General features: G+C 41.2%; 1 protein-coding gene across 2 annotated transcripts in view; it reads right to left on the bottom strand.

Moving 5' to 3' along the window:
- The window catches only part of pleca (plectin a), a 110,019-nt gene extending 96,915 nt beyond the window's left edge, over positions 1 to 13,104 (bottom strand). For both annotated transcript variants that reach the window (XM_085149436.1, XM_085149437.1), the window contains exons 1-4: positions 12,785 to 13,104; positions 12,059 to 12,096; positions 8,706 to 8,882; positions 3,337 to 3,541 (exon numbers count right to left, since the gene is read on the bottom strand). In XM_085149436.1, the coding sequence (XP_085005562.1) occupies positions 3,337 to 3,541; positions 8,706 to 8,882; positions 12,059 to 12,096; positions 12,785 to 12,944 (580 nt within the window). In that variant the 5' untranslated portion in view covers positions 12,945 to 13,104. The remainder of the gene's footprint in view (positions 1 to 3,336; positions 3,542 to 8,705; positions 8,883 to 12,058; positions 12,097 to 12,784) is intronic.
- Positions 13,105 to 13,485: the final 381 nt, after the last annotated feature.

Here is a 13,485-nt window from a genome sequence, read left to right as displayed (position 1 = left end):
GAAACACTCTGGCCTTTCTTATTTTGAAAAGACAGATGTATGAAAGAGAAAACCTTGGTCAGGGTCCCAGAAATATCTTTAGAAACAGTAACGCTGCTGACAGTGAAGACAGAAAAGGATCTGCAGTTCAATATCCTGACAGACACTGGAAAAAATACCACACTGAAAGAACTGCTAAATAATTTATCTCCTGCATAGCAGACTCTAACCTCAGTGTTTCATGAAAATCAAGAAGGAACCATTGTGTGACATTTCAAGACTTATGTGATACACTTCTCGGGGCTAACAGAATATCGGATGTCTGTGCAACAAAGTGCCTCACACCCAACGTGATAGACAAAAATCTACCCTAAGGCAAGTTTAAAGGGAAGGCTTTTAGGCGTTGATACACAGCCAGCAGGCCCTGGTAATGTGACCTTAGGGACCCACTGATGTAAGCCACGTCGTATCCATGCAGTCCTCTAAACGTTACAACCAGAATCTTAAAGTGGACCCTCGAGTTAAAGTGGAGTCAGTGCAACAGAATTACATTTTCAAGCATGAAAACATTCAAGAACCATTGGTCTTGTGTTAGTACTTAATGGTACCAATCATGTGTTAGTATAACTAATAGGGAAAATGTTTAAATAATGTTTAAATATACATTTAAAAAATACTTATTTAAGATCCTAAACATCACAGTTCAAAAAGGAATTCAGGAAAAAATTCACAAAATAGGCACAAAAACATTATGAGTTACTTTAACACGAAGGGAAAAAACATTATTTCCCGCATTGGAACCAACATGGGAAAAAACTGCGAATGAGAATCCCAGAATTCCGAAACTTTCAAGTTATAAAAAGGATTTTAAATCAACTAGAGCTTCTACAGCTACTAATTACATCTACTTTTGTGTGTTTGTTTCATCATTCATCACCATAGCAACCACTAGTCTCAAAGCCAAAACTTACATCATTTAAATGTCTTTTTTTAGACAAAAGTCAAAAAACCCAAAGATTTGAGGTTACTTATCATTAACTATAAATGCTCACAAAAATAAAAAGTTCAACAACTTATTGACTGTTTTTTCCAGTGTAAATGCCAACTTTTACCACTGATATTACTCGATGGTTAATGAGTAGCTAGTGGTCGTTATCGTTTAATGTTTGGAGGATGGTACCGAGACCTGCTATGAAGTATGGTTTAAAGGCAGTGGCACAACCAACAAGACAGAAGGCAGAGCTGAAGATGCTAAGATTCATTGGGAGTGATCAGGACTGACACGATTACAAACGAGTACATAAGAGGGGCAGAAGAAGCAGCAGCTATGATTTAACACTTGGTGACCTTTCTGTGTTTTGTGGGCCTGGCTGCATTGATATTCTAGTAATCTGTGATAACAAATTTTGAAGCCATTCATAATAATAACTGAAATATCACCGTCTGTTGTGAGCCATTATATGATAACATGCAACATCCTGAACCAGAGTCATAAAAGAAACTCTGGTGAACTTAGTTTGCTTTATTTTCAACAGAGCTTAATTATGTTGTCTCATCACCATCACTCTGGTGTGATGTCATTAAACTAAAGTGTTATCCGATTAAGCTACAAAATGTTGATACAGTCTTACTGACACCATATTCAGCATTATCCGACACAGTCTACCCATCAGACTGTCTGCAGCTTGATAGCAAATGGTCACGCCTCCATTCACTGTGAGATAAAGCAATCATCTCACAAGGCTCAGGGCCATTATAGCAGCGATCCGGTGAGACAATACTCATAAAGTCATACTTATCTAATGCACTTCATCTGATTCTGGTATCTGCCTCACAATGACAAACATTTTAGTCAATTTTCTGTTTAGAAATAAATTTACTTGATTGTCCTTAAACTGCAGCACACCAACAAGCTCTGCAGACGTGCGTGGACATACAAATGTACTGCTGTTAGACAATAACACCCAGTCACACTGCAGTACCCCACCCCATCAAATCAATATTAGAGACAACTAGGGAGGGGGGAAGATTAGGTTGGGTTTCTGTCCGTGGTCCAAAGAGACTATCTGAACTAAACACCGACCACTGAACATGCTGAGGCAGCAAGTTGCTTCATCAGATCCCTGCCTCAGTGCACAGGCGAGAGTTAACAGAGGTGGAGAACCTGGAGAATCTCTAGAGGACAAAGAACCCCCGGGATATATGAACGAGCATAGTGAGAGATGCTGCTACTTTTCTTTTATTGTACAGTGAACCTCTGTCAACTGCAAAACCTCTGCCAGAGTGTACAGTATGTATGAATGTTGGGAGAGTCCACAAGGATTTTTGTTTCTACTTTGTTTCTTTAAGTACTTAAAAAGAAAAAAAGATGCAGCAAGATTTGCAAGACAATCCAACTTTCTAAAGCTACGTGTTTGTAGCCATACCAGTCAGGACAGCTCAACAAAAGGCCCAAAAAAGTTGGCAGCTACTGGGATGTTACAGGTGCGATGGTAGATCATCCAATCAACTGCCAAGTGAGAGCAAGGTCAGTACGAATAATCACTGCCTGCTTGCTTTTTAAAGCTCCTCAGACTGATTCATGTTTTTGACAAAAACAAGTTCAGTGACTGGTGGACACAGGTTCAGTGATCTGATTGGTTGAACCCCAACCCCAAACATGTATGAACCCATTCCCTAGGTACTTCAGGTTCTGGTTAGAGTGGCTCTCAAGGTTTCACAGCTACTGCTATGAGGGGACAAGACACTTTCATGGAATAACACCTACCTGGAAAGCAAACCATCTGGTAGGAAAACACAGCCAATCGGCCAGGATTGGCTGATTTGAAGCAAGTGGACTTTTACAATAAAATTGAGGACGCTTGTGCAATAGTAAACTGGCTGTGAATGCTATAACTTTTTAGCGGTTATGGCACAATATGTGCAGCAGATGATAATCACTGAGTGAATCTAAGTAGTGAGCTTTACTGTAATCCAAGGACTATGAAAACTAAACAAAGTACATGGAGAACATATTATTTTTGTGGGACAGAAGCCATAAATCACAGGCTTTCAGTTAGCAGCTCTTACAAGGAAAATCATTCAAATTGACTGTGCACAAGTACTAACCCAAACACACATCCACCTGAAAAACATATAAACCATACTTTTAACCATGGTCTAATCAACAGCATTAAAAATGTGAAGAAACCAACAAAAGAAACTTGAACTTCTGGGATGTAGATTTCCTTATGCAATGCTATACCCTGGCGTTAGAAACTCTACAGCAGCAGTTAGAAAAATAGTGTAGAGAACTTTACCAGCTCGTCTACAGATATAAACCACTGAGGGTCTTCTACCTGCCCATGAACATCTTACCTGCAATGCGGATGACGGCCCTCTCTGCTGGGTCCAGAACATCTCCAGAGGCTGACTTGGAGCGCTTGATCCGCTGGTGTTTGGGCAGGTTCCAGGGCAGGGTGTCTCCGGGAGACGGCGAGCAGCTGACTAAACTCAGATCGCTGGAGCTCTCCTCCGATGCAGCCCTGACCAGAGGCCTCCTTTTGGGCTTCTGCTCCATAGTCTGAAAGGACACGGTGACCAGAAAAATATAAAAACGGAAACTTAAAACAAAAACTAAGACAGTTCTGTTTCTTATTATATATACTTTTTTGTTTATTCTTGTATTTTAGTAGTCACAAATGACCTTCACTGAAAGTCTGAATTACTCCTAGCTAAAGCCCAACCGTGCTAATTAATACTGTCAGGTTTCTTTTGTGGGCCTGCCAGCTACTAGCATGATTTTCTGTGACACCATATCTCCTGGTGGCCGGATAAATAACACCTTAAAGTCCAGTCGTGGCAAATATCTTTTGGTGAATTTCTTCCAAGCGAGAAAGACTGAACACCTGGCCAGTTATTTTTTGAAACGCTAATATTTCACTGGGCTACAAGTAGCTAAAATCTGCCTTAAAGGGACAGGCTCGTTTCAACATGGTTAAAATCCAAAACCTATAAATGTCTGTTTTCACCCCAATTATCTATATATCAAAATCTCATATTTACGCATAGACTTAATGCCCAAGGTGGCGGCAATCAACTTTCAATAAAAAACAAACAAATAAATAAAAACATGAAATCACAGTACAATTGTGGTATTGAATTAATGCCCTACTTTGGAGAGTCTATTTTTAGACCATGCGTGTAGTAGCCAGGGCAAACCCTCAGTGCTGCAGCCCAGTGCTCAGACTGCTGTGTGAAAGAGGAGGAGTTTTTACAGGGCAGGTGCTGCTGATGCACTATGCAACGTTACCATGCTACCAGCTTCATTTCAGCTGAGTCACCATCCAGGATGCAGGAGGCTCTCCACAGGGGCGCTGGCTACACCACCACCGCTCTCTGATTGGATGAGAGCAGACAGGACCAAACCCCCAGGAGTAACATCTCCAGGGCTTCAGACACAGCTCATATTCAGGGTATAATTTACCTAAAGGCTATTTCTGGCTACTTACTGTTTCCTGATATAATTGAAGTTCTGCAACACTATAGCACTGATTATTTTATTTTTTTTGTGCAATTAAACCGTTACATAATTAAAGCGGTTTGTTTCAGAGCATATTTACAGCACACTGCCAGGCTTCTCAAAACAAAGCCTACAGACCAACAGCAGCTCTAGGCTTATTTTTTCTGTGTCCTGCAGGCACAACGGGAAAAGACAGCAACATTTATTTCAACCACTTCATGTTATATTATGATATAACAACTCATTTCTCTTTAATTCAACTCTTCTGTTCCACAAATTAGAAAAATAAACATGCAAATCAACGCCAAAAAAGGCGTGGCAGTGGTAGGTGGGAAACCTGCAGAACACACAAAAAAATAATTAATTACTCACACACTGTGGGGCAGTTTGTCTGCTTTTTGCACCACAAATAATGTGGTTAAAACTTGTTATTTTTCAGGAAATAGTGCATGCATAACCTGTTCTAGACAACTTACCAGACTAAACATTGTTATCATGTTAAGAAGGTTTAAAAATCGATTAAACTACTATAAATAATATAATTACCAAGATAAACACTACTCATAAATCACACATGACAAACACTGAAAATATTAATGAGCGCATTTTTCATGTGCAATCCTCAATCATGTCTTGGCTCCTTAAACTGACACATTTTAAGATAATCAAAAACCTACTTCCGGATCAAATGAAGTGAAACTGAACATCTGCACGTGGCAGCTGTTACCATATGGAGGCACATCAGTACTCAACCACTTGTGTGGTTTCTTATTTAGGAAGACTTTTAACAGATTAAGATTATTTTATCATGCCATACCTCAATGTGCCTCTGAAAGTAGAGCAGTAACGCATTATGCTTTCCTGTGGCGTTTCATTGACTGGTCTAAATGGAAATTTCGCCAATATTTGACCAGTACCAGTCAACTAATAATGGTCTTTGGGTTCAGCTTGGGATCTAGGAACTAGGGTCTTTCATGGACAACAAAGGGCATTATATAACTACATCAAGAAGACTGCAGATTGAGGTGTTTCAAAGGTTACAGGAAGTCACGTAAAAAATTCATAGCTTCTAAAACAGTGCCCACGCATAGCAAAGAGGGAGACCTCAGCACTGGCAAGAGGCATCAAAAGATAGCTTTCTGAAGAGTCCTTTCCTCAGCCAGGCACCAAAGTTTAAGCCTCTTTATGTCATCTGTGATCCTCTCTCTGAATTAATTATTACTCTACTACAAATGATCTATCAGTGCAGATCAGATGTAGAGCATATAACCATCATCTACAGCTCTGATCACTTCTGTACTGATGTCTCCAACCTATTCCTATTCACAGTGCATATGCTTTCTTGTATGGCCTTGCTCCGAGCAGCTGAAAGCATCATGGTGATCCGTAGTTACCAGGCAACTCTGCAGAGCATTAGAGAGCATGCTCCATCCAGGTCTTGGAAATCAAAGAAAATGAAGTAGTGTGTAGGAATGCCCAGACTCTGACAGTAGCTCAGTCGAGCTGACAAACTCCCCTCTTCGCTCTTTCCCAAACTGTAAACAACCGATGGACTTCAGCGGGACTGGATCTGTTGATAATCACTTTTCAGACAAAGCTGTCAAGTCTGGATCCTTCCCAGAAAACTTGAGCACAACAAGGATGGTAGATGTTCAAGCTCGCTCTGCTCTGCGCCGCCACACCTGTAATGAGGCTGAGCCGCAGAGAGGACACGGAGGTGGGTGCACCTGCCGTTTAACAGGTTAGAGTGAAGGTTATGACGCGAACAGGCTCGCTCATACCATGATAGGTCGGGTTTTATTTTATGACCTCTAGGCTTTGAAATGCACTAAATCGTGTGATCATCGGTGTCGACGATGCGGCAAAACATGAAAAATGAATAATCTGTATCCCTCGTTTACTCACGCACAAAATATCCAGGATGGCTGTTGGTTTGGTCCCAGGTACACAACCGCAAAACACGGCTCTGCAGTCGTTCCGTCGGCGGATTCGTTCAGATTTAACCTGCTCAAACTTCGAAAGCCATCATCATCCTCATCCGCAGCGAGAGTCGCGCCTGCGTCCTGCAGTTTCCTGGTTGTGGGATGCTCAGACGCTCAGACCTGGACTGATCATGGCTGCAGGACGAGAGGAGGAACCAGCTCCCTCAGCCTGTAGGCAGCATGCCTCGAGCTCTGCTGGCGCGACGACACCGGCGAAGTTGTCACTGAGCTACAGGGACGTTGGAGATAAGGAGGCAGATCTGATTGCGCATGTGAAAACTGAGCTCAGGTTGATAGCGGGGAGGCTGTCGGTTCGCTACGCGTTACACCCTCCACGCTGACTTTTAGTTGCAGTAATGTGGCCAAGCTCATGTGGAGCCTATGATGGAAATATGTGACTCAAACTGTGGTTCTGAGCGGGTTCGGGTTGGGTGAAGCAATATGAGTAAAAATGATGTGTGTCTCCGTTTCAGTCTGAGAGTTCTGCACTTCCCCCAAACTTCACAGGAAATCCTTTATAATGGTGTTATTACTCAGGACGCAACGCCAGTGCTGAGCTCAGCACTTGCATGTCACGTGGAAACAGCTGTAGTGTGCTTTCATTTTAAACACCAGCGTGTGTAGCTTACAAAACTACTGTTAAGACAAAGTTTTAAAAACTGAAAGAGATTTTAATAATATTTTACAGTTAAATCAGGTTAAATGTCCGCTTGCTCCTTCGTGCACTTGCAGGTTTTCTCCGGGTATTTCTGATGCCCCACCTGGCACCCTATAGCTGAGATAGGCTCCAGCCTCCCCGCTACAGTGTTGGATAAGATGTTAAGAAAGTGGATGAATTAGTAAGGGTATTCCAGCTGGCATCTGACAAGAGCCATCAACAGTGAGGCAACAAAGTGTCTCCATGACACCGGAGGACTCCCGAAACAGGCCATGAAATGTTGTAGAAGTTCCTGGAAAGACGGTGTGATTGGACCCAGTGTTTAGTCTACATGTCTAAAACCTAAAAGGCCAAACAAGAACACTCTCACAATGAATGATTTTTAATTGTTGGTAATTGATTTAGCAATTAGTAAAAGTCCAAGATATTTAAAATTGTTTTATTTAATGACCTCTGCCTGCACTTTGCACTTTGATTAAAATCCCATTAATGTATAAAATTGCTTAATTTCATTTCCCTTTGCTTTGTTTACTCTGTCATGTTTTTCAGGTTTCTTTTTTGCTCCAAATGAGACCAACTTGTACTGACTCACATTAAAAACTGCCCTGCTGAGCTATTACATAATCACAACAGTGACTGATGAATGGCAGATTGCTTGTTTGTGTGGCACTACTACATTATTAGTCTCCCACTAGTAGAATGAATTACCGAGGACTCAGACCGGAGGGGTGGGAGTGACGTGCTGGCTCCGTCCCACACAGAGCCCCTTCTTGTATTCACAAATCATGCATGTCACCAGTCCGGAATACCAGCGTCTGAGCCAACTTTGTACCCATTGTGCTGAAGATTTAATCTGATCAACTGAGGGCTTCACAGAGCCGGAGAGCTCAGAGTGAGAGATGCTCCAGGTCATGTTGGAATTACTTTGGTGAATCGTTTTTTGCACGTACAGCATGTCAGAACCCAATCAGTGGGAAGCAAGAGCTTCGAGGAATTCTGGGAAATAAGTCATAGAAATCCTGCAGTTATTGCAGGTTTTGGAAAACCAGGTAAACACAGAAGTAATCTAAAAGAGAGCAAACCTCGAATTTTAAGCCCTTAAAACATAAAATAAATTTTATAACACTTGATAAAAAGTAAAAGTCTTGCATTCAGGACCATTTTGTGTAAAACTAGTACCATCGAAATATCCATTAGTACCTAAAGTAAAAGTACTTATTATGTATGATTTTATAGGAATAGATTTGATATGATTTAATTTTACAACTTAAGACCATTTTTAATTACTTTGAGCATCTTAATCCTCAAGAATCATAATTTATTAGTATATTAACAATAAAAAAGTATGGATACAGTTTGTATCTAAAGCTTTAAAAAGTAATGGACACTATGTCTGCAGTCAGCCACATGTCCCATAAGCACCGAGATGAGTTCACAGCAAATCCAGATGAAAAATTAGCCTTAACTAAGACAGAAAAGTGGAGCATTTTCGTTCTTTTTAGGATCCTGAAGTGTGCCATTAAACAAAAGAAAGTAGAGAAAGTGGTTCGGAAAAAGGCAGGAAACCCGTCCTATGACTTCTCACCTTCTGCGTTGCCACTGTAGTCACAGTTTCCACCCCAGATTTAGGAGGTCGCTTCTTCCTCTTCCTCACTGCAGGGCATGGTGGCTCCTGTCCAATGGCTACAGACTCCTTTGCCACAACGTCCTCTGGCTGGACAGAAGCAGATTTCTCTGCCTTTTCTTTTGCCTTTTTCTTCTTCTAAAATAAGACAGGTAAAATAAGATCATGTTTAATTGTTTATCATCATTTAGCTGAGATAAAAAAGAGCATTTAATCAAGTATTAACATAACATCTAACATATTCAGGATAGAGTTCGTGTGCTGCTTCAGATATATCCACCATCCAACATGGAACAAAGTTCAGGTTTTACTTCCAATCAAAGGACTCATTTTTAAAGTTCACTCTCCAATTACAGATGGAAAACAGATGGTCTCGATATCTGGCACGCACTGATGACTGGGCCAGACAAAGACTTTATTTTAGGCACTCATTAAGAGTAGCGCTGTCAGGTAAGCAAACAAGGTTTTCTTTTTCCTGCTGCTGGAATTCCCTGGCGTGAAATAAAGCCACAACATCATAATTTGTTTAACCCGAGTGGAAGAACATCCATTAGTGAATAGACGTACTTTTGGAGTAGACAGGATTAATTCTGAATATCCTTCACGTCGCTGTATAGTCTTCTTTAGAGATGAATCTTATCTCATCTTACGGCGCTCAAAGGTTTTGCAATATTTTAGGAAGGGAAATTGTGCAGATTTAACCGCAGAAATTATGTTTGACATTTGCATCGTCTAAAACAAACAAGACTTTGTTCACTATTAGAAGATCATCTGGAACCATAATGAAACTATTTAAAAGTTGGAAATTGAAATGTAAAGCCACTCAGCTCTGCTGTAACCTCTGCACCACCGGCAGATGCAGGTCATGAGTGGGAGGTTTAATGGCCCTCATTCTCATGGCCTCCTAATGTGTTTTGAAAAATGCGACTGTATTGCATAAATCTTGGTTGGATCCCTCTCCACATGTGTTCACTAGTGTATCTGGTCATTATGCTTTCGCAAACAGAGACCGGCAGATAACTGACAGTAACTCCACCACAGTGCCTGGATATGTGCAGCTCTGCTTTACATAGAGAGACCTCACATGTCTCTTTGTCCATCCACTTGCTACTGCAGAAGAATATGGACCTTTGGTGGCTTGTCAGTGCCATTCAGACAAAGGACTTCACTCATGGAGCCATTTCAGAGAGGCCCTCCAGATTATCACTCACAATGACTACACAGTGCTTCTCTACTGTGTGACAACACTCATTCTGTCTGTGCCAAAACACACTGACGGAGGCCAGCAGAACTCTCAGCAGATCACAAGGCCACTTGCAGTCTACTTAGTAATGGCATCGCAGAGTGACAAGCTTCAGCTGCCAAGAGGTTAGAGTACAAAACATAGAGAGGAAAGACTGCAGAATACATTTATTGGATTTAAAACATGTGAACAGCACCAATGTTGCATATTAGCTGCAGCTTCAGTGGCGTATGCAACGCTTTTAAGCAATCACTGAGTTAGGACAGGGGCTTTTTTGTGCTTTAGAAAGTGCCAGCTCTGCTTGTAATTAAAGACATTCTCTTACTCACACTGAAAACATTAAGTGTATCAATTGCCCTTATTACTCAGACAGAACACCAAATGCTAAAAATGTATTCACTGTTGGATGAATCACTGATGAATCATTTGTTTTTGACATTAAGCTACAAAACCTTTTTAACCCTAAATGCAGTGAGGCTCTGAGTTGCTCCACCACATTGGTTGAGGCTGAAATCACACGGCTATGACATGCAGCAAGACTGAGGTCCAGGTCATGTTTCCCAGAGGATGCACGTGTGGTTTTGAGTAGAACAATTCAACAACTGATCATTATGAAATCTGACTCAGACATTTTTTTTCCACTCAAGATGAAGTTCGAGAGCTTTCAGCTTCAAATGTAACCTGCATTTAGAGTTAATTAGTACAAGTAACATTCTAAATGAAGTTAGTAAACATGTAAAAGCTTGATGCACTGCTATGATTACAGCATACACAATCTCACAATGTCTTTACGAGTATTTCATCAGATTTAAAGGACACATATTAGAACCATAATCATCAGGGAGTTGACTCACTTTAAGTGCTACTTTTAACATCAGCAGATTTGCCAGTGTATTTCAGAACAAACAGAGGTGTAATTTAAAAGCATTAAAATGCATCCTTTTTATTTAAGTGAGTGTTTTGCACTCTTGTTCTCTGGAGCAGAAATATAGTTAATTTGACCAATTACACCTGTTTATCCTGCTACTATGTGTCAAAAGGGCTGCTGTGAAAAAAAATAAGTATCAAAGCTTTTTAATTATTCATTCTGTGAATAAGACTACTGAAAATGAGTGATGGAGCTGAGTAATAAGATAAGATAACCTTTATTTTTACTCAGTTGTATATAGCATTTGTATTCTATTTTTATCTTATTGTATATTTTATTCTATTTTATTCTACTGTATATAGTATTTTATTTTATTCTATTATGTACAGTTGTGTACTGTATTTATTCTTATTGTATTCTAATTTTTGCTTCATAACTTTTGCACTGTCCACTTCCTGCTGTGACAAAACAAATTTCCCACGTGTGGGACTAATAAAGGTTATCTTATCTTATCTTATATTGACATTAACCATCCCAGAAGCCAGACACATCGGGCCCCAATCTGAGCTACTTTTGGCGTTTACAGCTTAGTCACTGCCCATGGAAATGTTATGTGGGACAGACATGATCCAAATGCACCTAACATTTGGCCCATATAAGGTGGACCTGTGGCAGAGTTACAGCAGTCAGACCCAACCTAAATAAATGCTGCGAGTCAAGACCAAATGCGATCCATGGAAACTGTAGATGTGGGCCTCGTTTGGGTCTTATTGGGGGTTATCTTTAGGTTTAATCGACCATGTGAAATATTTTGACGACATCTTTATGTTAAAAAAATACATGAGAAAATCTTATGGCAGATTTATGGCACATTAGACATAAAACACTAAAGCTGGAAGTTTTCCCAGACAATTTCCATAATGCTGCAAATTATATTTGACGTATACCTGTCATGGATCGGTACACTGATGAACTTGTCAAGCTCGTTGGTCTTGTCAGTTTTTCTCATCAGCAAGGGAATTGTGATAAAGTACAAGTGAACGAGGACCCCTGAAGTCTAAGGGAGGCATTACAGGCGGACACATTTGTGAATAGATAATGAAAGCAGGGTGTTCTGAGAAAACCGCTGTGATTGAGGAGCCCTGGAGCTACTGAGAAAAATAAAGAACAACGCACAGTCACTCTTATGAGAGATTTTCTCACCTGAGTCGGAGCCTTAGATTTGGAGGGCTTTGCCATCGCTGTTTGGAGAAAGAATACACATCTGTTACATGCACAGCTGATAAGCAAAGTTTACTATGATGTTTCAGTTCAGATGGAGCTAGTTTAAAGAATCTGAATATGAGACGATACAAATAACCTGCGACTTCTCATTGTGGTCACAAGGTGCTTGCAGTGACATGCATGTTACCATGACTCCGCAAATCACCTCAGCTGCGTGTTGACCCTTGTCATCATATACTGTCAAATTTATAACATATCATTAAGCTCACATTACGGACTGTACAACATTAAAATGTAGTTTTACGTGCTTGGTAAAATGGAAAATTACATCTGTGGTGGATAAATTCCTCTCTTTTTAAAAAAAATTGTACTTTTCACTATGAAAGACCCATTGTATCCCCTCACATGGGTAACAGCACATAAAAGTGGTAATAAGAACTCCTCCAACCACAAAAAAAGAGCCAGAGCCAACACGAGCTGGCAGTTTCTGGAAAATGTGGATCCTCCCGTCTTGGAAAGGAAACACTGACAATTTACAATTACCGGACTTTGAGGGGGAAAAATGCGTTTCCACTGAGAGAGTAGTAAAAGCGAGCCTGACTTGAACTTAAGAGTCACAGTAAGCAGCCACGTCAGTTGTAAACCTATCACAGGCCTCCACACACCCACAGAGGGTGAAGGGGTGGGGATCAAGGGCCCACCTACCTGCCAGGTACCTCTCCAGAGAGGGCGATGAGCTGTGGTTCCAGCTGTAGCAGCAGAAGGACAAGAACCAGACGAGGAGGGTAGCCAGTACCAGACCTAGGACCCAGAGGAGCCGGGCCACAGCTGGGTTACTGGCAGCCCAGGTTGTCAAGATATCCATGCTGAAGGCTGCTGATCACACTGATTGCCACCAGAAGAGCCTAACTATCTATGCAGTCTAAATCCAGCAGTGTGACAGCAGCAGAGCTCATGAATGTGCTGCAATTGGCCAGTTTGTGTCCTCTCGGGGCAGCCACAGTGCCTACAGCAGCAGCAGCAAACACAGATGGATACCAGCTGTTCCACAAGGAGCCGGCTCAGACCTCAGCCCACGTCAGCTCTGTGTGTGTGTCTGTGTGTGTTAGCTTGTGTCTGTTGTGTTTTACTGAGTCCTGGAAAAGTGTGAGAGTGTGTGTGGGTAAGAAAAACAGTTTGGAGGAGTGGCTAAGAGCTGCAGCAGCAGCTAGCTTCTCTGTGAGCCACTCCCTGAACATAAGAAGGGATCCTCACACAAAGTGACTGAAACACCGAGGGTCAACTGAGAAATGCACTCGAGGTGGTTTCACTTTTTTCCTTGAATACCTGCCAGCTGAAACTTGTGTAATTGCAGGGTAGAGTCACATTCTGACACTAGACGGTGTTATAAATCTTGTGCTGCAGCT

The sequence above is a fragment of the Neolamprologus multifasciatus genome, chromosome 22, assembly GCF_963576455.1.
Source record: "Neolamprologus multifasciatus chromosome 22, fNeoMul1.2, whole genome shotgun sequence".
In the NCBI taxonomy this organism is placed as follows: domain Eukaryota; kingdom Metazoa; phylum Chordata; class Actinopteri; order Cichliformes; family Cichlidae; genus Neolamprologus; species Neolamprologus multifasciatus.
Note: the sequence above shows the minus strand (reverse complement) of the source record. Positions and strands in the feature narration are given on the sequence as shown.